This window comes from Neofelis nebulosa, chromosome 16 (assembly GCF_028018385.1).
Source record: "Neofelis nebulosa isolate mNeoNeb1 chromosome 16, mNeoNeb1.pri, whole genome shotgun sequence".
In the NCBI taxonomy this organism is placed as follows: Eukaryota; Metazoa; Chordata; class Mammalia; order Carnivora; family Felidae; genus Neofelis; species Neofelis nebulosa.
The window spans coordinates 61,818,998-61,844,317 of NC_080797.1; the positions used below are offsets into that span (position 1 = coordinate 61,818,998).

The following is a 25,320-nucleotide window of genomic DNA, read 5'->3' on the forward strand; positions in this document are numbered from 1 at the left end:
AATTGAAAAGAATGTTATCTTAAATTTGAATGCAAAGAAGAAAGATTGGCTTCCCTAATTTTGCCTCAATATAGAACAAGTTATGATATTTAAATATGTGGGAGTAGGATTTTCTTTTAAGTTTTATTTAAATTCCAGTTAACATACTGTGTAAGTTTCAGGTGTACAATATAGTGATTCAGCATTTCATACATCACCCTGTGGCTCATCATGACAAGTACACTCCTTAATCCTCATCACTTATTTAACCCATCCCCCCACACACCCCCCTTTTGTCAACCATCAGTTCTCTATAGTTAAGAGTCCATTTCTTGGTTTGAGCCTCTCTCTCCCCCCTCCCCCCACTCCTTCCCTCTCTGCCCCCCTTTGCTCGTTTGTTTTGTTTCTTAACTTGTGGGAGCAGGATTTTTTAAATAATCTGTGTAAATTTGTCCTTGGAAAATGGTAAAGATTCATTGGTTGCTTTAAATAGATTTTCATAGATTTATATAAAATATAAAATATATTTTATCTGCTTTTTTTTTTGATAATTCCTTTTCCATTCCCCCTCCCACCAGTAGGTACATGCCTTGATTTGTGGATGTTTTCTTTAATTAAGTTTTTATTTAAATTCCAGTTAACATATAGTGTAAAATTAGTTCCAGGTGTAGAATTTAGTAATTTGACACTTACATACAACACCTATTGCTCAGAAATATGGAATACTTCATGAATTTGCATGTCGTCTTTGCACAGGGACTATGCTGTATGGTTTGTGGATGTGTTTTAAAAGGAAATAGCAATATGTTCACTTGATACTTTCCTTTACAATAGGTCTGATTATTTTCGCAACTTTGTAGATTCTTGCCTCCAGAAAATCCCTCAAGATCGCCCTACATCAGAGGAACTTTTAAAGGTCAGTTTTACTTGGTCTGTTTTCTACCCTTAAGAAATTAAAATAATTTAAAGAAGGTGTTTTATTCTTTTTTTGATTTTGTGTCAGTATAAAGTATGCTCTACTAATTTTTTACTAAAATGCTCATTTTATATACTCTTCTCTTTTGGAACTTTTCTTAGAGTTTTTTCATTTGTTTTTCCAAAATTAATTAACTGCTGTACCTTGTCTGAATAGAATATATAGTTGTATATTCCAAATACTACCAACTGACCATTTGTAAGTGCAAGAATATATTCATGAGTTATAACTCCATATTTTAATTCATGTGGAACAATGTCATATTTCAAAGTTAGTAAAACAAAGTTTAACTTTGGATTTAATTTTAAAAAAATTTTTAATGTTTATTTTTGAGAAAGAGAGAGGGTGCGAGTGGGGCAGGGGCAGAGAGAGGGAGACACAGAATCCAAAGCAGGCTCTGGGTTCTGAGCTGTCAGCACAAAGTCCAATACAGGACTCGAACCCATTAACCTTGAGATCATAACCTGAGTAGAAGTCAGATGCTTAACTGAGCCACCCAGGTGCTCTGATTTAAGTTTTATGTCTGCCACACTTTATATATTTATCAGTTGTATATTAAAATAATATGAAAGAAAGAGAAATGGTGTATAATATATCTGTATAATTATTGTGGGAGAAAAGAGCTTTTAAAAGAAACTTAAAAATGCATATCATGTTTCTGTTTCCTTTTTGGAAATAATTTTTCTAACTTGGCAATGAAAATATTCTAAGAATCATGTAAATTCTATTCAGTTTTCAATGTGTTTGGTTACTTAGTTTAAACACATGATTAGTGTATGCTCTTTATTCTCAAAAATTGATTATTTTATTTGGAGGTTGGCCATGTTATTAATAGCAATAATAACATTGTTGAACTTAATATAGTTCCTAAAACATCTAGATAAAGCAGTAGTAGATAAACATCTAGATAAAGCAGGATTTGACTATCTTCTTGTGCCCCTAAAGGATATTGTTGATTTTTCACTATAAGATTTAAGTAGACCATTTTTACATGAATGTTTTATAATTTCAGAGAGGTTTAATTTATTTTCACTAACACACATCAAAGATACAAAGAAACTGAAATTTGATTGTATTATTTAGAACCACAGTATGTAGAAGAACAATATAGTTTCAGTAATGCTTGTGGGATTTGAGGCAGTAAGTTCATTCATAGTCTCAGAAATGAAAGCCTAAGTAAATAGGTATTTATAATAGTAACAAAAGGCTTAGTGTAGCTAGAAATTATGTTAGTGATAAATAAGCAAGATTTAACATTTATTTATTTTTGGGAGAAAGAGAGCATGAGTGGGAGAGGGGCAGAGAGAGAGGGAGACACAGAATTGGAAGCAGGCTCTAGGCTCTGAGCTGTCAGCACAGAGCCCGATGCGGGGCTCGAACCCACGAGCAGTGAGATCATAACCTGAACTGAAGTTGCATGCCCAACCGACTGAGCCACCCAGGTGCCCCTAAATAAGCAAGGTTTATATGTAGAAAACTACTAAACTTAGAAATTTAAGATTTATTATTTTTGGATAAGAAGACCGAATATTGTAAATCATGATACCTTAACCTTTCTAAGGCTCAGGAAAAAGAATCTGTCTTCTTATACTATAGGCAAAGAAGTGATTTGGTGATGATAACCCAACCCATGAGATGAGACCTGGATATTTGGTGGTTAGATCCCAAGTCTGCATACAGTATTCATTTTGCTAGTTCATAGCATGTATTGGCACAGCCTTACTGAAAATGATAGGAATTATCTATTTGGTACTTTCCCTTTGGTCTAATTATATTTCTGTTGCAGTTCATCATAAAAAGAGCTAATAGAAAAAAATTTTAATGTATGAAGCTATCTCAGAATTAAAAATCTATAGGCCTCGTGTTTTTGAGTTTGAAATAACAATACTTATGACAGTGAAAGTAGAATAAAATATCATATAATTAAAATTCTTTACAGAAGCTTTTTCCTCTTCTGGGGATGGTGTCTTTAGGCATTCAGAATGGTCCAGCATTTGACATACTGTCATAGGCTGTCCTACATACAATATAGGTTCTAACAAAACTAGGCTGTCCTGAACCCCTGGTAATAGAATCTTCTTTATACAAAGAAGGGTGGGAAAGCACCAAAATCCCCATGTGGTGTGTGCCCAGACTGACTTTGAGGAGTTTATGCTGTGACACTTACAGTTCTTATGAGATTATCTAAAATGAAAAATACATCAGCAGGGCCTATGGTGTGGTATATGTGTTTGGGACAGGATCAATTGTGCTCTCCTGTTGAGGAGCAGAAAATCGTTAAAGTGTTGAAGGCATAAGCACAGAATCAGAAAGCTAAATAAAAAAATGAAGTTTTTTGAGTAGTAAAAAAATCAAAAGGCAAAAAAAATTCTTGAAAGAAGAAATGCTTTTGAACTAACAAAGGTAAAAAGTATTACAAGAATTCAAGGACATTTCACAGAACTCAAGGCAAAAGGTGTCTTTCTGCAGTCTGTATGCTGTGTTTGTTTTTTTTTTTTAATTTTTTTTTTAACGTTTATTTATTTTTGAGACAGAGAGAGACAGAGCATGAACGGGGGAGGGGCAGAGAGAGAGGGAGACACAGAATCAGAAGCAGGCTCCAGGCTCTGGGCCATCAGCCCAGAGCCCGACGCAGGGCTCAAACTCACGGACCGCGAGATCGTGACCTGAGCTGAAGTCGGACGCTTAACCGACTGAGCCACCCAGGCGCCCCTGTATGCTGTGTTTCTATAAATCAAAATTTATACATAGAAAATTTCTGAAGAAATATATCAAAATGTAACAGTGATAATGATAGAATTGTTCTTTGTACTTTTCTGTATTTGATAAGGTTAAATTTATTAAATGTTAGTGGTAAAAATCACTATACAATGGCTTTTAATCAACTGCTAGTGTTTTATGGAGTGTTGTTTATACAGCATATAAAGAAACTCATACTATCCAAGTTTATGTTACTATAAAATCATTTTTTATTTTAACCATAATTTACCATAAAATCATTTCTGTTGAAACCTAATACAGCTCAGAACTGAACATGCCTTTTCTATGAAATCGGTTCTAAGAATATGTAAACCTTTTTTAGCCTTTATTTAGGGCTCTGTTGAACTTCATTCTTAGTGTTTAATTGGACTTTTTGTTTATTTCAACTCTGCATTTTCATTTAGCTAACAAAGGTATCATGTTTCTATTAAATGCACAGAGGTAGTTAAGTATGCATAGAGTGTGTGTGTGTGTGTGTGTGTGTGTGTGTATGTAGAAGACAATTTCGTAAATTAAGAAGCCAAAAATGTAGTAGAATTAGTTAGCTATAGATTATATGCATTATCTATTATGATTAATTAGGATAGTAACTACTGTTTGAGAAAGGGGTACATTTGTACGCATTAAAAAAATATATATAAATTTCAACCTGACTTTCACCTTCTGCTTTTATCCAGCACATGTTTGTTCTTCGGGAGCGCCCTGAAACAGTGTTAATAGATCTCATTCAAAGGACAAAGGATGCAGTAAGAGAGCTGGACAATCTGCAGTATCGAAAGATGAAGAAACTCCTTTTCCAGGAGGCACATAACGGACCAGCAGTAGAAGCACAGGAAGAAGAAGAGGTAATAACTTAGAAATGACTCAAATATTGAGCCCTCTTTATTGGCTTCTTTCCTTATGCACCTAGTATTGCCATGAATGTTTTATATTAGTGGTTCCCAGATTGTGTTTTCTTAATATTGGTCCTGTAAGATCCCAGGAGGGAAAAAAGGTTTTGCATTCTTTAAACCTAACCCCTTCGTAGTACACAATGACCTGATAAAGCTCTGCAAAGTCTTTTATTAAAGAAACTTATTCAACTTTAATCTAGACTCCATCAAATTTTTTGGCTGCTGAACCCTGTTTTGCCTTATTACCTGATTCCATGGGACATGCTTTTGGAAGTATTTGAAATTATAGACTCTAGAAATTGACAGTACTCATTCAGAAGTCGTTAGAATTACAAAGCGTTGTGCTCTGTCACCAGGGATACTTGAATCAGAAGTTCTATATAATTTCATTCCATCTGCACAGTTCTAAAGTACCAGTTTTACAGATGAGTAAAGCAAAGCTCAGTGGTTAATTCCTCATAGGTTCATATGGGTTCAAATTCACGTATCTCTCACTCTCAAGGCCAAGTTCATTCCATGTTGCCTTTTGTAGGGTATGGAAATATAAATTTGCAATAGAAATGTTACAGAACTTCCTCACAAGGAAATCTACATATTTGTGGAGCTATCTTTTTTTACTCTAAATATTTTCATTTTTCTTTGTTCCTGTCAGAATTTGTTGATTCTTTTTTACTACTTTTCAGAGAGATCAGTTTGCATTCTGAAACCAGGAGCAATAGTTACTTACTTTACTTTTTCTTTTTTAATAGTGCTACATAATTAACGAACTAGACAATACAAGACTTTCTTAACTTACAGTTTTGGTGTTGTTCATTTTGTTTTTTAGTTCATACAGTGATCACTAGAAGATTATTTTGAGCTTTTTTAGATATCTGAAATATTTGAGTAAAGTTGTAAAATTAATAAAATTCTAATGTAGTTAAATCTATAACAGCATCTCTTTTAGGCTGTGGATATATATATATAATCATATGTCTGTGTTAAATTTTGCGTATCTTACAGAATTTTGGTGCCCAGATAACATGGCTTGCCTGGTTACTTCATAAAACATTCTTACGAATGTGATTAAATGTATAGGTAATACATAATTTTTAATTTACAAAAAATAGATGGGAATTAATACTAAATTGATGAAAGAAGGATAGGCTAGATAATATATTCTGAGGAAGGAAAATATACTTAAAAGGCTTCCTTAAAAAATAATTAAAAGGGGTTGTTTATAAAATTAAAAATGATTGGTGCATATTTTAAGTATGGGAGTTATTGAGAAATGAGCAAAATTTTCTCTATACCTCATGAGATGTGTGGTAGAAATAGATTTCAAAAGTGACAAATTAGAGAAAATGCTACACTGTGGAAATAACCCATAAATGATTAACTGAATTTTTGACATGGTTGGGCTTTTTGTTATTTAGGTGTTGGTCATTTTTATTTTGTTTGTTTTTCAGCTGCTAAACTTCCTTCCTGGTCTTGGCAAATACAGGGAATTTCTCACAATAGACCTCTAACTTTCTTTCTTAAGTGTGCCAAGCACTGTGATAAGTGATTGTAAGTAGCAATTCAAAAGAGATAAAGATACTTGAACCTAATGCTTTTTCCCCTTAGGAACAAGATCATGGTGTTGGCCGGACAGGAACAGTGAATAGTGTTGGAAGTAATCAGTCTATTCCCAGTATGTCCATCAGTGCCAGTAGCCAAAGTAGTAGTGTTAACAGTCTTCCAGATGCCTCAGATGACAAGAGTGAGCTAGATATGATGGAGGGAGACCACACAGTGATGTCTAATAGTTCTGTCATCCATTTAAAACCTGTGAGTATTTGGGTTTCAGTGAAAAAAAATTTTAGCTTTGGTAAATAATTTTCTTTATCTGATTAGTTTAATAAGGAGCTTGTCTTGGATGTTTCAGAACTTTGGAACATTTTTCGGTAACTTATTTTAAAGTGACATTAGGCTTGTTAATTCCCAGTATAATATCTGCATTTGGGAACCTATTGTTTTGAGAATACAAAAAGAATATTTTAAAAATCTTAGAAGAAAGACATATATAGAAACACTAGGTAATATATAATTTGAAGTTAGTTTCATGAAAAATAAAGTATTTAAAATATTTACAAATAGTAAGTATACACTTGAAAGTCATGATAATGGTTGTCTTTGGGGAGTAGGAAAAAGGATTGCAATGGGTAATGATCAAAAGTGACTTGCATTGTCTGTAATGTTTACATCTTTAAAATAAAGATGTGGTTCATATTACAATGGAATACTACTTGGCAGTGAGAAATACTACTTGGCAATGTTGCCATTTGCAGCAATGTGGATGGAACTGGAGGGTATTATGCTAAGTGAAATAAGTCAGTCAGAGAAAGACAGATACCATGTTTTCACTCATATGTGGGATTTGAGAAATGTAGCAGAAGACCATGGGGGAAGGGAAGGAGAAAACAATAGTTTCAAACAGAGAGGAAGGCAAACCATAAGAGACTTAAATACAAAGAACAAACTAAGGCTTGAAGGAGGGGGCAGGGCGGGGGGAATGGGTGATGGGCATTGAGAAGGGCATTTGTTGAGATGAGCACTGGGTGTTGTATGTAAGCGATGAATCATGGGAACCTACTCCTGAAACCAAGAGCACATTGTATATACTGTATGTTAGCTAACTTGACAATAAATTATATTTAGAAAAAAAGGAAATACGATTTTTGCTACATTATTCTTCATACTTTTGAGTGCAAAATTTTTAATTTTCTTGAAAACATTTGAAAGTCAGGTAACTTGTTTTTAGTAACTAATTAGTAACTATTAGTAACTAATAGGAATACTTTCTTTTTAACTTCACAGCTTATAGTATTACCTAGAAGCTTATTAGGCACAAGAACTAAAAGGTAGAACTAACCCAAGTATTCATCAACAGACGAATACATAAACCATGGTATATACATACAATGGAATATTATTCGGCTATAAAGAAGAATGAAATTCTGATATATGCTACAACACAAGTAAACCTTGAAATGTTAACACTAAGGGGTATTAAGCCAGATGCAAAGGAAATATTGCATAATTCCACTTACATAAAATATCTAGAATAAGCAAATTCGTAGAGACACAAAGTAGATTAGTGGCTACCAGGGACTTGAGTGGAGGATAAAATGGAGAGTTTTTGTTAATAGATACAATTTCCATTTGGGGTGATGGAAAAGTTTTGGAAATGGTGGTAGTTGTGTAACATTGAGAATATAATTATTGCCACTGAATTGTACATCTAAACATGGTTAAAATGGCAAATTTTATATATTTTTTACTACACTCACACAAATAGTGCTTAGGAATGATTTAGTTGAGTGGTGGTATTATTCAGGACAAACTCATGTTTAATTTTTGCATCCTTAGGCAGTAGAATCAGCAGTAAAATAAGATTATTCCCACAATTAGTTGGTTGCTACTTAATTTACTTCCTCTTCAGTTAATGAACTAAGCTATATATAAGGAAAGACATCATTTCTTAAAATATTTACAGTTACTTTTTGATTACTTACTTTGGACAGAAGGCAGAAGTATTATAAATATTTTTAAGATATATTATTTTCAAAACCCAAGAGCCTTAGAGTAATTAATTTTTGACTGCTGTTTAAAATTATTAAACCTTTTCCATTTTATATATAATAATTAGGATATAAATCTAACCATATATTTCCTTATCCTAAATCTGTGTGCTATTTCATACACTTAGGGAATAATGTTTCTTGATTCTAATTATATTGAAAATAAAATGTCAGCATTCTCAATTTTTGTTTTTACTTTTTAAAATTACTTCTTTAAGATAAATTGATCACGTGGTCTCTAAATTTTCTTGAAAGTTCAAGTGAACTGTATTTGTTCACCTCAAATAGTATTGTCTCCTTCTTTGCTTAGGAGGAAGAAAATTACAGAGAAGAGGGAGATCCTAGAACAAGAGCATCAGATCCACAATCTCCACCTCAAGTGTCTCGTCATAAATCACACTATCGTAATCGGGAACACTTTGCTACTATACGGACAGCATCACTGGTATGTTCTTCCCTTGAATTAGAAATACATTTCTCAGGGACGCCTGGGTGGCTCAGTAGGTTAAGCATCCAACTCCTGGTTTGGGCTCAGGTTTTGATCTCACGGTTCATGAGATCAAGCTCCACATTGGGCTCTGCACTGACAGCAAGGAGCCTGCTAGGGATTCTCTCACATCCTCTCTCTCTATGCCCCTCCCCTGTTCATGCTTGCATGCTTGCTCTCTCTCAAAATAAATAAATATTTTTTTAAGAAGAAATACATTTTTCATTTTGGATTGTGGCACCTATACTCAGGTTATGGACTATGTCTTATTTTTTTGTATCTGAGGATTATTTTATAAAATACCCATTCAACATTTAAGTGCCTTTTATAAGATACTATATAGAATACTCTGAGAGACATTAAACTAGTAATGTCTTCACGGTGTACAGAAATAACTAATATATTAGAATATATCAAATGCTTAAGAGGGCTAGAAGGTACTAAATAGGAATTCAGATTATTTTTGGTTTGTGGCATAAAGGAAGTATTTATAAAAGAAATTGTTTGAGATTTTAATAATTAGTTGGTTTTAGGCACAGAGAGGAAGAAAAAGTTATTTCTACAATATAAGAATTAACAGTAAGGAAATAACCGAGGCTAACCAAAATGGGGGAATGTTTGAGAAATGGCAAGTAATTCAGTTTGATGTATTCAAAATATAGTTCTGATTTCCCAAATAACAATAAAAAGTGGATTATGGGGGTGCCTGACTGGCTCAGTTGGTTAAGTGTCCCAACTCTTGATTTTGGCTCAGGTCATGATCACAAGGTCTGTGAGCTTGACCTCTTCATTGGGCTCTGCACTGACAGTGTGGAGACTGCTTGGGATTCTCTCCCTCCTCTGCCCCTTCCCTGTTCATACTGTCTTTCTCTCTCAAAATAAATAAATGAACTTAAAAAAAACTTTAAAAAAGGATCATATATCAACAAGGATGTTGTTGTAGTGGGGTGCTTATTACCCTTATCAGTCAGATTAAGTAGGACCAAAACATGATAAAGGATACACTGGATAAAAAGAAATTACATTAAGATATCATACGAAAAGTAGGCTGTTAGAAAATATGACAGGAAGTAAAAAAAGATGTATCTGAGGAAAAAAGTTATCTGAGTTATCAGCTACATAAGCAGACTTTATAAATCCCATGCAGTGGCCCATTAATCTGTATGACATGTGGGGTCAAGAATGCCATCACCCACACTGGGTGTAGAGATTACTTACAAATAAAGAAAATTTTTAAAAATGATTAATTTTATACTATGTGAATTTTTAGCTCAATTTAAAAATCCAATTTATACATTTTTTTTCTTTATAATCAGTACCTTTTGTATCCTGTCCAGGAAATATTTGTTTACCCAAGTAATGATGGTAGTCCCATGTTTTCTTTTGCTTTATGATTCTGAGTTTTATGTTTAGGTCACATGATTCTTTTCAAAGTAATTTTTGTATATGGAATGATATATGAGCCAAGGTTTATTTCTTTATTTTTTATACAAATAACCAGTTGTTTCACCAGGATTTTTTTTTTTAGAGCATGTGAGCTAGGGAGGGGCAGAGAGAGTGAGAATCCTAAGCCGGCTCTGTGTCCAGCACAGAGCCTAACTCGGGGATCAATCTCCCAAACTGAACCGTGCAATCATGACTTAAGCCGAAATCAAGAGTCTGAAGCTTAACCGACTGAGCCTCCCAGGTGCCCCTCAGCAGGATTTGTTAAAAAATACTTTCGTCTTTTAATTAACTTGACTCCTTGGTAGAAAATCCAATTAACTATGTGTGGCTCTGCTTCTGGATTTTATTCTGTTCCTTTGGTCTATTCAGCCTGTCCTTATACCAGTACCACACTGTTTTGGTTGCTGAAGTGTATGTCTTCCAATTTTTGTATGCTCCTCAAGATTGTTTTGGCTATTCTTTGTTTTTTACATTTCCATATAAACTTGAGAACCAACTTGTTTATTTCTTTAAAAGACCTCCTGGAAATTTAACTGAAAACTGCTAAATGGGATCTTTTACATTAATTGCCTGCTTAGTTAACAGCAGAGTGGTCTTAAAATGCTTTTGAAAGAAATGTGTTGCTTTATTTTATTCTTTTTTCTCTATTGTTTGTATGTCTAGGTTACAAGGCAAATGCAAGAACATGAGCAGGACTCTGAGCTTAGAGAACAGATGTCTGGCTATAAGAGAATGAGGCGGCAACATCAAAAGCAACTGATGACTCTGGAAAATAAGCTAAAGGCTGAGATGGATGAACATCGCCTCAGATTAGACAAAGATCTTGAAACTCAGCGTAACAATTTTGCTGCAGAGATGGAGAAACTTATCAAAAAACATCAGGCTGCTATGGAAAAAGAGGTGACTGATTCAGTATTATTAATTTGTGACCATCCCAGAATTAACCAAGATAACATTTTGATATTAGAGTATCTTTTCCTCAGAACCAAGCAAATCGATTGGAGAAAGGGAGGGACATTTATATAACATGTATAGTATGAAGTACTGTGTCTGGGAACCAGTAGACATGGGATTGTTTCCTGATACTTGATAGGTTTGTAGTGTCACGGTGGGTAAATCATTCAACCTTTCTGGCCCTCAGGTACTCTGGTTATCTGAAGAGTTTGATAAATCACCTATCAATAAGGTGGCTCAGGTCTCAAAAAAATCATTCATGATTCTCTTCCTTGTGTATTTTTTGGAAATCTTCCTTAAATTTATACCAGCATTTTTATATCAGACAATAATTAAAGATTAAGAGATTCAGATTAAGGTTTAGCCCATTTGTTTATTTACAAATAAATGTCATTCTACTATATGATAAAAGTACATTTTTTAGTATTAATGTTTTGTGAAACCTTTTCTTCTAAAGGTTTTTGTTGTCCCATCAGTTTCATTTTATTTTGATAGTCAAATTTGTCAAGTACAATGTAAGCTTCTCAGTAAATTCACAGAATACCTTCAGATATGTCTGACTAGTCCACATTGAGGCATTATTTATCATAGCTACCCTATTCACCCTTCTTCTCCCCCAAAAAGAACCACTATCTCTTTATCGTAGTGGCTTATAATATAAATTTATTAATTTACATATTAATAAATATTTATCAAAATAAATTTTTGATTTTGAAATCATTTGGTGAAAGAAAACTACCCTATTGGGCGTTGGGTAGTATTTTCAATAACTTAGGAAGAGGTAGATTCTAACATACTTAGGAAAGCAATTTATGAAACAGGATGTAGAATATGATTACAAATTTGTTTTAAAAATATATATGCTGGGGCGCCTGGGTGGCTCAGTCGGCTAAGCGTCCGACTTCAGCTCAGGTCACGATCTCGCGGTCCGTGAGTTCGAGCCCTGCGTCGGGCTCTGGGCTGACAGCTCAGAGCCTGGAGCCTGTTTCCGATTCTGTGTCTTCCTCTCTCTGCCCCTCCCCTGTTCATGCTCTGTCTCTCTCTGTCTCAAAAATAAATAAACATTAAAAAAAATTAAAAAAAAAAAATATATATATGCTTAGAAAAAGTTAGTAATATGTACCAAAATGTTTATATTGGTTATCTCTGGGTGCTAAAATCATGGAAGATTTTCCTTCTTTGTGTTTTTCTGTACTTCATAAATGTTCTACAGTGTTTATGCATTGCATATATAATCAGATATAAGGTGTGCATGTCAGTCATTAGAGCGTGCAACTCTTGTTATAAGTTGTAAGTTTGAACCCCATGTTGGGTGTAGAGATCACTTACAAATAAAATCTTTAAAAAAAGAAAGATAACAATATGATGCATATATCTGATATTTAATATTTTCATATTATTTAATATATAAATAAAAGGTCAGGGTTTAACTTGAAGAAGTCAACCAACATAAGAAGTCATGATTTTTGGTCACACAAAGTCACACATTTGTAGATAAGTGATAGATAAATGTGTGTTTGTTTTGTTTTACTGGGGGGAGAACACACTCCTGTTAAATGGGGGGAAAGGTATAAACATTAATCAACATTTTATTTATTTTTTATTTTATTTTTATTTTAGAGAAAGCATGTGAGCAGGGGAGAGGGGAGGTGGGGGAGGAGAGACAGAGAGAGAGAGAATCTTAAGTAGGCTCCATGCTCAGCACAGAGCCTGCCATGGGGCTCCATCCCATGACTCTGGGATCATGACCTGAGCCAAAATCAAAAAGTTGGATGCTCAACCAACTGAGCCATCCAGGCGCCCCAAAGATCATCTTAAAGACAGGTTCCATTTTATTGGTTCTCTGAAATTCAGATATGGATGCTAAGTAACAATTATGAATAATTTGGTGGGGAGGATGCCTGGGTGGCTCACTCAGTTAAGTGTCTGACTCTTAATTTCGGCTCAGGTCATGATCTCATGGTTAGTGAAATTAAACTCCATTTGGGGCTCTGTGCTGAGCATAGAGTCTGCTTGGGATTTCTCCTCTTTCTCTGCCCCTTCTTCGTTTGCGTGCATTTTCTCTCTCTCTTTCTCTCTCTCTCTCTCTCTCTCTCTCAAATAAACTTTAAAAAATTAATTTGTTGGGTATTCTCATTTTGGTAATACTTAATGCTGATTTTCTACACTTGATCTTAGCCAAAAGGCCGAGAAGCAATGTTGATTTTCTATTTTTGGTTGAAAATTACCTCCTTGGTAATGTCTTATTAAACTGTTGCCTTGAATGTATCAACTTAACTAATTCGATCCATTTTCTAAATTTCTATAGGCTAAAGTGATGGCCAATGAGGAGAAAAAATTTCAGCAACATATTCAGGCTCAACAGAAGAAAGAACTAAATAGTTTTTTGGAGTCCCAGAAAAGAGAATATAAACTTCGAAAGGAACAGCTTAAGGAGGTACTTATTTTATAAACATTTTCAAGCCAGTTGTCTGCTTACTGATTGTATGTGATGTTGATCAACTCATAGAGCCACTAAGATAACATTTTTTTTTGTTTTTTGTCACCATAAAATGTATATCAGCTTGAATGAAGACATTGATTATAATCAATTACTCTTCAGTGGATTGAGATTCTCAGTTGAGTAGGGTCTAAAAAGAATCGTCTCCTGCCAACAGAAGTTATTTTATTTATAATAGCTTTTGTAAGCACTTATTAAGTAACTGAATGATTAGAAATAAAAATATGTGAGCTGTGAAACAAAAAGCCGCACATTTCTTTCTGTATAACAGGAGTCAAACTCTATACTAGAACATTGGGTTTGAAAAGATTATAAATAGGATTCCCAATTGTAAATAAATATCCAACAGCATGCAGTTTCCCAGTGCAGTAAGAGTTAAATGTTAATGGATATATTAGTTTAAATAATCTTTTAGGTGTATAACTTGCGTATGTATGCCTGTGTGTGTGTGTGTGTGTGTGTGTGTGTGTGTGTTCATTTGGAATAGTGATTCTCAGTGTAGAGGAAGGGACATACTAGAATTTTGGTGGGGAAGTTTCCTGGCAGAAGATTTTGAGAAAGAGACCCTTGGGTATAATGTGGCCCGTGTTCTCCTTGTCTCTTTCTATACTGTGTGTGTATATATGTCCTCTTTGGAGAACTACTAATTTGTTTGTTTTTATGTGTTTGAATATCTTGTGAACTAAAGTTATAAAGAATTGGTCTCTTTCTTGAATAACAGGGGAAGGACCATAAGGTTAGTAGTCTCTGAAAAATCAACTTACACTTAGGAATGATGGCTGATTTGTATTCTCTGCAATATTGATGTTTTTTTAGGTTGAAAATATGCTAGTATTAACATCCTAGGGTTTGTCTCATTGAGTGTATCATGAATGTTCTCATCTTGCCCAATATAAATGCAATTTCATTTTAGATCGTTTCTAAGATGATATTTAAAATGCTATAGAGGGACACTTGGGTGGCTCAGTCGGTTAAGTGTTCTGACTCTTGATTTCAGCTCAGGTCATGATCTCGCTGTTCATGAGTTCAAGCCCTGCATCAGGCTCTGTACTAACAGTGCGGAGCCTGCCTGGGATTCTCCCTTTCTTTCCCTCTCTCTCTCTGCCCCACTCCGTCACGTGCACAAGTGTGTTCTTTCTGTCTCTCAAAAATAAATAAATTTTAAAAATGAATACAGTGCTGTAGAAAAGCATTGGTTTTTATTTGTTTAGTGGTATTATAATGCCAAATATTAAATACCACTCATAAATAATGTCTCTGTTCTCCCCTGGTTTTGTTGATTTTCCATTTAATTTCCAAGTCTTTTATATTGAGTACATCCATAATCTTGCCAAAAGCTTGATATTTAGAATGTCAAAAACCAACTGAGACATTATTGTAGCCCTAATTTTAATTTACATTTGATTTTCCCCTGAAAGCACCACCTTCTGTCTATTCTTGAGATGGATTTAAAGAAAGATATGTTTTACTTCATTTACCAATTATTATGTACTTTTGAGTCATCATACTTGTAGTTATGCAGAACCAAAAGGTATGCATGTTTTCTAATGTATTTTTCTCTTTTCCTGTCCTAATTCACTGGTAACTCAAGAAAAAGGAAACTATTTACCTAACTCCTTAAGGTCATTGCCCTGTTTGAGCATTAGAGAGAACACAAATTCAGTACTTTTATTTAAATTTACCAGCTACCGGGGCACCTGGGTGGTTCAGTTGGTTAAGCATCCGACTTCAGCTCAGGTCATGATCTCATGGTCCGTGAGTTCGAGCCCCGCGTCCGGCTCTGTGCTGACAGCTAGGAGCCTGGAGCCTGCTTCAGATTCTGTGTCTCCCTCTCTCTCTGACCCTCCCCCGTTCATGCTCTGTCTCTCTCTGTCTCAAAAATAAATGGTAAAAAAATAAAATAAAATAAAATAAAAATAAATAAATAAATAAATAAATAAATTTACCAGCTACCAAATATTACATTAACTACTTTCATGTAGTTAATTTTTATGTTTTTTTCTTTTTCTCTCTCTTTCTTTCTTTCTTTCTTTCTTTCTTTCTTTCTTTCTTTTGTTTTAATATTTGTTTATTTTTGGGAGAGTGCATGTGAGGGAGGGGCAGAGAGAGAGGAGGACAGGATCCAAAATGGGTTCTGCTCACAGGCTGACAGCAGCAAGCCCAATGTGGGGCCTCAAACTCACAAACCACTAGATCATGACCTGAGCCGAAGTTGGATGCTCAACTGACTGAGCCACCCAGCTACCCCAATTTTTATGTATTTTGAACTGAGTTGTTTTTTTGTTGCCAGGAACTGAATGAAAACCAGAGCACCCCAAAAAAGGAAAAACAAGAATGGCTTTCAAAGCAGAAGGAGAATATACAACATTTCCAAGCAGAGGAAGAGGCTAATCTTCTTCGACGACAGAGGCAATACCTAGAGCTGGAGTGCCGTCGCTTCAAGCGAAGAATGTTACTTGGACGCCATAACTTGGAGCAGGACCTTGTCAGGGAGGTATGTTTGAGTGATATGAAATCAGAAATAAGTCCCATCACATCTCAGTTATAAGGCCTTTGCACTCATTCTCTCTGCCTAAATCCTTCTTCCCCAGATACCCAATCTATATAGCTAGCTCTCTCTCCTCTCCCTTCTTTAAATGTTCTTCTTTGTACTTTTTTCTCTTACACATACACTTTTTGGGGGAAGTCTCTCTTCCCAACTAGAATGGAAATTATGTGAAGTCCTAGGTTTTGTACAGGTCTTTGTATCCCTAGTGTCTGGCCCATAGTAGGCATTCAATAAATATTTATTAAATAAATAATATTTATTATTTATCCATGAATGAAGTATTAATTTTTAAATATGAGAAAATTAATTGGATGATTTATGCCTTTTGATCTGAAATGAGTGCCATGAATTGTGTGTTACCACTTAACACATTGTTATAATCATACATTTATTAACTGGTCAAGTGTAGAAACTCTTACCAAAATGAAAACAATTTTTTTTCATATCAGGGATAACTGTGAACATAGATAAATTTATTTCCAAGATGGCTTAAAATAAGCTTCAAGTATAGCATAACTGTTCAAATTCAGTAATAATTAAAGAAATTGAAATTAAAACAGTTGCATCATTTAGATAAGAACAATTAAAAAGATTGGTAACATGGGGAAATGGACAGTATTGGTAAGTATAAAGTATAAACTGATACTGCCCTTTTGGAGTATAATTCAGCAATAGGTTTTAAAATTTAAAAAAATAAAATTTAATATGCATCTATATTTTTACCAAATCTACTTCTGGGACTGTATCCTAAAGAAATAATAACATCGGGCGCCTGGGTGGCTCAGTCGGTTAAGCGTCTGACCTCAGCTCAGGTCATAATCTTGTGGTTTGTGAGTTCGAGCCCCACATCGGGCTCTGTGCTGGCAGCTGGAGCCTGGAGCCTGCTTCAAATTCTGTGTCTTCCTCTCCCTGCTCCTCCACTGCTCATGCTCTGTCTCTCTCTCTGTCTCTCAATAATAAATAAACGTTAAAAAAAATTTTTTTTTAAAAGAAACAGTAACATGGTTATATGATGTATCTATCATGCCATGGATGTTTATTGAAAATTTGTTTAAAGCAGAAAAATGGAAAAATTAGGAATTGCAAAGCAGTAGCTTACTATTGAAACTTAAATTTAAAAAAAAATTTTTTTAATGTTTATTTTTGAGAGAGAGACAGAACGTAAGTGGGGGAGGGGCAGAGAGAGAGGGAGACACAGAATCTGAAGCAGGCTCCAGGCTCTGAGCTGTCAGCACAGAGCCTGATGGCGGGGCTCTAACTCATGAGTTGTGAGATCATGACCTGAGCCGAAGTTGGGCGCTTAACCAACTGAGCCACCCAGGCACCCCTTACCATTAAAACTTAAAAAAAAAGATCTTTATGTACTGATCTGGTGAACATGTATGTCCATTATATTTTTAGGTGAAGAAAGCACATTACAGGCCTATAATGTATATTGGTATTCAGTTTTAAAACTATAGGTTTTGTATAACAGATGTGTCATGATAAGCATGGGGGGATATTTTGGAAACATTTGCACCAAACTGTTGGCTTCTGGAGAAAGGGCAAAGGAGGCAAGTTTAACTTCTACACTTCTACAGTGTGTTTCGGTGTGGGTGTGTCTGTTGTATGTGATACACTTGTTTCTTTTATTCTGAAAAAAATTTATTGAGCATGATGTGCTAGGTATTATTCTGAGAACTTCACATTTATGAACTTGTTTCATCCTCACATTAAATCTATGAAATTGCTACATTATCTTCATTTGAGAAGTGATGAAGCTGAAGCCAAGAGTTTAAATAACTAATCCAAAGACTTACTGCTCATCAGTAGCAGAGCTATGATTTAAAATACAGGCAGCCTAGCTCTACAGTCCATGTTTTTAACCACTACACTACATTGGGTATACTGCATGTAATAGACTTGAATAGCATACTCTGAAAAAATACACTGGATGACTTGTGAACCCTCTTCAAATATAAAACTAGGAAACAAAGAAAGGAAAGAGGGGAGGACATTAAACCTCTTGAGATAGATTTGGTACCTTTTAAACTCACTGCATGAAGTAGTGTTAATGAATAGTAAATGAACGGTGTAAGGAAATGTGCTAATTGTTTATTTACTACAGCAAATATTATAAAACTCTTAATACGATGCAGCCATTATTACATCAGAGGATTACATCTATTTCTTGGTTATTCTGTTTCTTAGGATTTTTTTTCCAGGCATCATACAGCAGTAAATTATACTTTTGCTTTTTGTGTTGTGGATTAGGAGTTAAATAAAAGGCAGACTCAAAAGGACTTAGAGCATGCCATGCTACTGCGACAACATGAATCCATGCAAGAACTGGAGTTCCGTCACCTCAACACAATTCAGAAGATGCGCTGTGAGTTGATCAGATTGCAGCATCAGACTGAGCTCACAAACCAGCTGGAATATAACAAGCGAAGAGAACGAGAACTAAGGCGAAAGCATGTCATGGAGGTTCGACAACAGCCTAAGAGTCTGAAGGTACCCCTTTAACCTAAGCTTCTTGATAAAGGGGGAAAAGAGATAAAATGCATCCATGTAAACCGTAAAAGTCTAAGAGGTCTGGCATACAGAATTTGAATAAACTTTTTTCTTTTCATTTTAAGAATGTTTGGTTAGTTTTAATGTTGAGTGTCCATAGCTGTAGACTTTTTGCTTATGTATTTTTCAGCAGCGTACCAAAACTTTTGACTGTGGGAAGTACCATAAACATGAATCAAAATTCTTACTTTAAATGTACCCAAAATGTGCAATGCTGATATTACAGTCTACATGTCAACATGGTAACCTGTTGTCTTCTCACTGTTGTCCCAAGTAATACAGTTTTGGAATCTTATTTCCTCTAAATATGATTTGTTTCCAGAAAAGGCACTAAGTTCTTAATCAGCACAAAAGCAATGAATGAAAACTGCTTTTTTATCCCCTCTCCGTTCATTATCTATACTTACCGTAAGAGGAACAAGGGAATCATCACAGTGTTACCCCCAGTCTGCTTGCTTGCTTTCTTTGCTTGGTAGTGTAAGTAAAAACCATGGCATAGGTAGTTGGAGGTATAATATTTTTTTTAATTGGCACATCAGGGTAAAGCAAATTGTTATATGCCTCCCTCTCCAAAATAAGGAAAAACAAGTGTTGGTGATATATAATACAAAGGACTTTAAATTTTGTATTTATTTTGAATACAGGAACTCATTCATATAATATGAAATTCAAAATATACCAAAGTATATTATAAAGATTTCCCCCTCTGCCTCTCCAGCCAGCTGATCTAGTCCTGAATCAACCAGAGTTAACAATTCTAGGATGTTTTCAAATTTTATAACTTGTAATAAATACTTGAAGGAATATAATCAATCACATTAATCTTAATGAGCAAAAACAAAACCATCTACTACATAAGCTGTTGTCTATAGTAGTACCTCAGTTAATTTTATTTACATCCATTAAAGCCTACATCCCACAGTATTTCCTTTTTAAACTTTACCCTGACCCCTTTTATTTGATAATTTAACTATAGAACTGTTCTTTGTCTTACCTGAGTAACTGTCCTGGAGTGAAGTGCAGTTCATTCACAGAGGTAATCTATGTTAAAATCTATACCCAATCATAACTCTGATTCCCACCCAACTCCATTCTAATAGGCTGTCTTGAATGAGATATAGAAGCAGAATTAAAGTGTTTTACCCTTTCCTTGTGAAGGATAAAATTTCACTTTGCTATGTCTTCAAAATAACTAACATCAATTAAAGAGTAGCTTGTGTTGACTACCCATATAACCTTCATTAGTCATTGCTTAGAAAAACTGGAATTCATAATGATTTTTCAGCTTTGTTTTGTCTTTGTAATGAAGATCTTTGTCTACAGAACAATTTCCCACCAAAAGATTTTTTAAACATGTCTGTAAAATTAGTTACCATTTTATTTATTTATTTATTTATTTTTGAGAGACAGAGAGCAAGCAAGGGAGGGGCAGAGAGAGACAGACACAGAATCCAAAACAGGCTCCAGGATCTGCGATGCGTGGGGCTAGAACTCATGAACCACGAGATTATGACCGGAGCCAAAGTCGGACACCCAACCGACTGAGCCACCCAGGCAGGCACCCCAGTTATCATTTTAAAGTCAGCAGTACCCAGAAGTAAACCAAACTGAAAGCTTGTGAGTTTTCTATAGTCATATCATAAATCTAATATGACTGCATTTCGTTGAGACTTGGAATAGGTAGTTGTTTGATATTTAACCCTTCCTCTCTGTTTCCTCTTGTTGGAGCCTTTTCAGTTTGAAAGCTTATAAACACTAGATTTGATTTTTACAGATACTGTACAAAAAGTGAGGAAAAAGTAGTGTTTCATAGTCATGGACTTTGAATAGAAAGCCTCCTTTTCTTTATTTTTTAAAGTTGACAAACTTGTGTGCAAGCAGGGGAGGGGCAGAGAGAGAGAGGGAAAGAGAGAATCCCGAGCAGGCTCCACACTCAGTGCAGAGCCCAATGTGGGGCTCAGTCTCATAACCGAGAGATCATGACCTGAGTCGAAATCCAGAGTTGGACACTTAACTGACTGAGCCATCCAGGCATCCCTAGAATGATTCCTTTAATGACCAGTGAGCTCAAGATTTTCCATAAAGGAAATCATCCTGTTACATTAGTAGGGAAGAAAATCACGATACTTACTTAGTTATATATATCTATCTACTTGCTCAATTTGAACAAAACAGACTAGATTTTAACACTAAGTCATTCCAATTTTATTTGACTAAATCGTAACAGTTGTCTCTTTCAGCTTTCTTCAAGACTTTAATGGGGACTAGGGGGACTTTAGTTTGAGCACTTACGTAAGTTGGAGTTGGGGTACCATTTCTGTAAAATGGATTGGGTAAACACTTAATTGCCTACTCGGCTGTTTCTTCATCTGTCATCCAGATGATAGTGTTAAATGATTAGAAACAACTGTAACTGTGTTCTAGTTTTCATTTGAGTTTAGTATTGAGGGATACAGTTTATTCTTGGTTATAAGTATTAGTATTATTCATGTGAAAAAATTTTCAAGTTCTTTTTTCTATTACGCTAATATAGAATGATAATTTTCTTGATATAATATTTTAGAAATAAAAACTTTTAAAAGAACGAATGTTATACAGAGGCAGGAGAGAATGTCTAAATTGTATTGTTTGATTCCTAGCTAAGTTGGAAGAATTTTGTTAACCAAGGACAGCATTTAAGTGTGGTACTACCAAGCATAGAGTTTTGCTTGGTCTCTACTAAGCAAGAGTTTTGCTTTCTAGCTAGACAATTCTTGACCCTTCACAGAATAAAGTATATGACTATGACATAGTGCTTCAGTTGGTGTGAAATATGGAAAAGATCTCTTTGGGGCGCCTGGGTGGCACAGTCGGTTGAGCGGCCGACTTTGGCTCAGGTCATGATCTGGCGGGTCTGTGAGTTCGAGCCCCGCATCGGGCTCTGTGCTGACAGCTCAGAGCCTGGAGCCTGTTTCAGATTCTGTGTCTCCCTCTCTCTGACCCTCCCCCGTTCATGCTGTGTCTCTCTCTGCCTCAAAAATAAGTAAACGTTAAAAAAAAAAAAAAAAAAAGTCTGTTTGAGGTTGTAGTATTACAAGGGGTGGTGAATAGTTCCTTGACAAGTGTTTTACTTTGGTGTAATACGTGCATTTGTTGCACACTGAATCAACCAATCAATATCTAGCAGTATTTATATTTAGGTAAAATAATTTCAAGTGTAGTTTCTGCCTTAGTGTAGTAAATGAATATATTCTCATTTACAGGCTTACTCAGTATACTTTACAGAATTATATCTCATCTTGTTAAATCTTATTAAAACCTGAGTTCAGTGATTAGCAAAAACTAAAGTCAAAACTCTCTGTCTCGGAGCTCAATTATTTTATCTCAGAAATATTTATTTAGCTCATGGCTCTTATCACTCCAAGAAAGGATGTCCTCTCCCTTGCCCCATGACTTTATTTTTTTTAATTATTTTTAAAATTTTTAAATTTTATTTAAATCCAAATTAGTTAACATATAGTGTAATAATGACTTCAGGAGTAGAATTTAGTGATTCGTCACTTACATATAACACCTAGTGCTCATCCCAACAAGCGCTTTCCTTAATGCCCATCACCCATTTGGCCCAGTCCCCGCCCCCCCCCAACACCTCATCCCATAACTTTTGTTTGACCTTTAAAAGGTTAGTTAACTTGACTGACTTTCAAGTTTTTGCTAAGGATGTTTCTACCTAGTTTATTTCCTTAAGGAAAAGAATTGTATGAAGCAATATTAGTCTGTTAGTAATACCCTGCTTTTGTGGAATCTGTCATACACTATGTAGTTAGAGTTGAGGTTGTTATTAAAAGAAATTGAAGCAAAGTGTTTCAGATATGGAAGAGAGTAAATATGCTTATTTTCTGCCTCAGAGATTTGATAAAATATTGTCTGGCCAATAAAATACTTTGCTACATGTAATCAATGAGAAGAAATTTGATTTTCTGTCATTAATATATACCATAATCAAAGCTAATTTTAATACCTGCTCATCACTAAATTTACTAACAAAATAATGACTATTGCTTGAAGTCCTGTGATAAATGAGGTTCTTGATATTTTAATGTTTTAAATTAGAGCTTTTGTTATAAAAATGCATAGAATCCAGTGGTTTGACCCAATAGCCAAGTGTAAAAGTACCTGCGACGTTATGATCTGACCTTTTTGTTTTCTCCCTTTCTCCTAGTAGCCTTTCTTTTAATGAAAACCTAAGGTATACCAAATGCCAAATGTTAAAAATATATGCATCTATTTTTTTCTTCCCAGTCTAAAGAACTCCAAATAAAAAAGCAGTTTCAGGATACCTGTAAAATCCAAACCAGACAGTACAAAGCATTAAGAAATCACCTACTGGAGACTACACCAAAGAGCGAGCACAAAGCTGTTCTGAAACGGCTCAAGGAGGAGCAGACCCGGAAGTTAGCCATCTTGGCTGAGCAGTATGACCACAGCATTAATGAAATGCTCTCCACACAAGCTGTGAGTTTGTTTTATTTAGACAAAATAAATTTAGTGCTCCTTTCTTTCTACCAGCAATGAAATCCCAGCAATTAAAATACTAGTTAGAAATGATACTTCTCCTGCAGCTTGGGAAATAATGGTGATGGTCCATATTCTTCCTTCTCTGAGCATTGCTTGGAAGTATGCATGATGTATGCAGAATTCTTATTGATACATTCAGACATGAAGTTTTATTTATTTATTTTTAAAATCTTTCCAGGGAGGGGTGCCTGGGTGGCTCAGTCAGTTAAGTGTCTGACTTTGGCCTGGGTCATGATCTTACCATTCCTGTTCCTGAGTTCAAGCCCCACATCAGGCTCTGTGCTGACCTGAGTTCAAGCCCTGCTTCGGCTCTGTGCTGACAGCTCAGAGCCTGGAGCCTGTTTCAGATCCTTTGTCTTCCTATCTCTCTGCTTCTCCCCTATTCATGCTCCATGTGTGTCTCTCTCAAAAATAAACATTAAGGGGGCGCCTGGATGGCTCAGTCAGTTCGGCGACTGACTTCAGCTCAGGTCATGGTCTCACGGTTCATCAGTTTAGGCCCCGCATCGGGCTCTGTGCTGACAGCTCAGAGCCTGGAGCCTGCTTCAGATTCTCTCTTCCCCTCCCCAGCTCATAGTCTGTCTGTCTGTCTGTCTGTCTCTCTCAAAAATAAACATTTTTTAAAAATTTTTTTAATTAAAGTCTTCCCAGAGAAGTTTCTCTTTTTATAAATTTTATTTTGAGAGAGTCAAAGAGAGAGTACATATGCACATGCGCATGCAGACACGCACGCACGCACGCACACGCGCAAGTTGGGGAGGGGCAGATAGAGAATCCCAAGCAGGCTCTGAGATGCCAGCAGATCCACCCCCCTCACAGCTGGAACTAAGGAACTGTGAGATCATAACCTGAGCTGAAATCAAGAGTCGGAGGCTTAACCAGCTGAGCCACCCAGGTGCCCCAGACATAAAATTTTTTTGTTTTGTTTTTTAAGTTTATTATTTATTTTGAGAGAGAGAAAGCACAGGCATGAGTGGGGAAGGAGCAGAGAGAGAGAGAGAGAGAGAGAGAGAGAGAGAGAGAGAATCCCAAGCAGGCTCTGCGCTATGGGCACAGATGCTGATTTGGGGCTCAAACTCACAACCCGTGAGTTCATGACCTGAGCCGAAGTCAAGAGTTGGATGGTCTATTGACTGAGCAACCCAGGTGCCCCTAGACACTAAGTTTTAAACAAGCTCTCTGCCAGTGCCTCTTAACACATGCCTGTTGAGGCTTATCCAAAAAGCATATCAAGATTGGAACAGCAGCTTTGTTAGGTAGTGGGTAAAAAGTAGTACTATATTTGGAATCCAAATGGTAACATTTGAATAGAAATGTAAAATATTTTCTATATAAGTTTCATAAACATGTTTTTTTGGCATTTTAGAGTCTGTAGGCCAGGAAGCAAAATTGAGGATATTATGTGGATACTTATATAGCTATTTAAAATGTAACTACTTCAAATGTAAAAACCATTCTTAACTAGTGGAGTATATAAAAAAATGAAAGCAAAAAAACCCAGCTGCTGCCCAGATTTGGCCAGTAAGCTGTTTGCTGGTCCCTATGCTGTAGTTATTTTCATTGGAGAGAAAACATTCAGAGTCATACATATTACCTGATCAGATTCTAGATTTTTCTTACGAAAAATATGGTTATTTAGCCATCTTCCAAAGAGCTGATGATAGCTTTATCTTCCTAAAGATAAAGGTTACTAGACCTTCCTTTTTCAGAGATGTTCATTCCACGACATGAGAGAGAACAATTGTATATCCTACAAAAGAGTGGTCTGTCTTCTTTCACACCTCCTCTTTTCCATAGGTCAGGAATAGAGAGCTCACAGTTAGATATATTTGTTTTCCTTCTTTCTTTCAGCTACGTTTGGATGAAGCACAGGAAGCAGAATGCCAGGTTTTAAAGATGCAGCTGCAGCAGGAACTGGAGCTATTGAATGCATATCAGAGCAAAATCAAGATGCAAGCCGAGGCACAACATGATCGGGAGCTTCGAGAGCTTGAACAGAGGGTCTCCCTCCGCAGGGCACTCTTAGAACAAAAGGTATAAGTAATATGAGGAAGGTAATTGTGCT

At 35.6% G+C, this 25,320-nt stretch overlaps 1 protein-coding gene across 2 annotated transcripts in view; it reads left to right on the forward strand.

The window, feature by feature from the left end:
* The window catches only part of TAOK1 (TAO kinase 1), a 146,033-nt gene that overhangs the window by 102,737 nt on the left and 17,976 nt on the right, over nt 1-25,320 (forward strand). Inside the window, exons 10-19 of one of the 2 annotated variants that reach the window (XM_058703970.1) lie at nt 814-895; nt 4,393-4,560; nt 6,214-6,417; nt 8,521-8,655; nt 10,807-11,043; nt 13,406-13,534; nt 15,888-16,091; nt 18,399-18,638; nt 22,980-23,192; nt 25,107-25,289. In XM_058703970.1, the coding sequence (XP_058559953.1) occupies nt 814-895; nt 4,393-4,560; nt 6,214-6,417; nt 8,521-8,655; nt 10,807-11,043; nt 13,406-13,534; nt 15,888-16,091; nt 18,399-18,638; nt 22,980-23,192; nt 25,107-25,289 (1,795 nt within the window). The remainder of the gene's footprint in view (nt 1-813; nt 896-4,392; nt 4,561-6,213; nt 6,418-8,520; nt 8,656-10,806; nt 11,044-13,405; nt 13,535-15,887; nt 16,092-18,398; nt 18,639-22,979; nt 23,193-25,106; nt 25,290-25,320) is intronic. The other variant, XM_058703972.1, reaches the window with a different exon arrangement.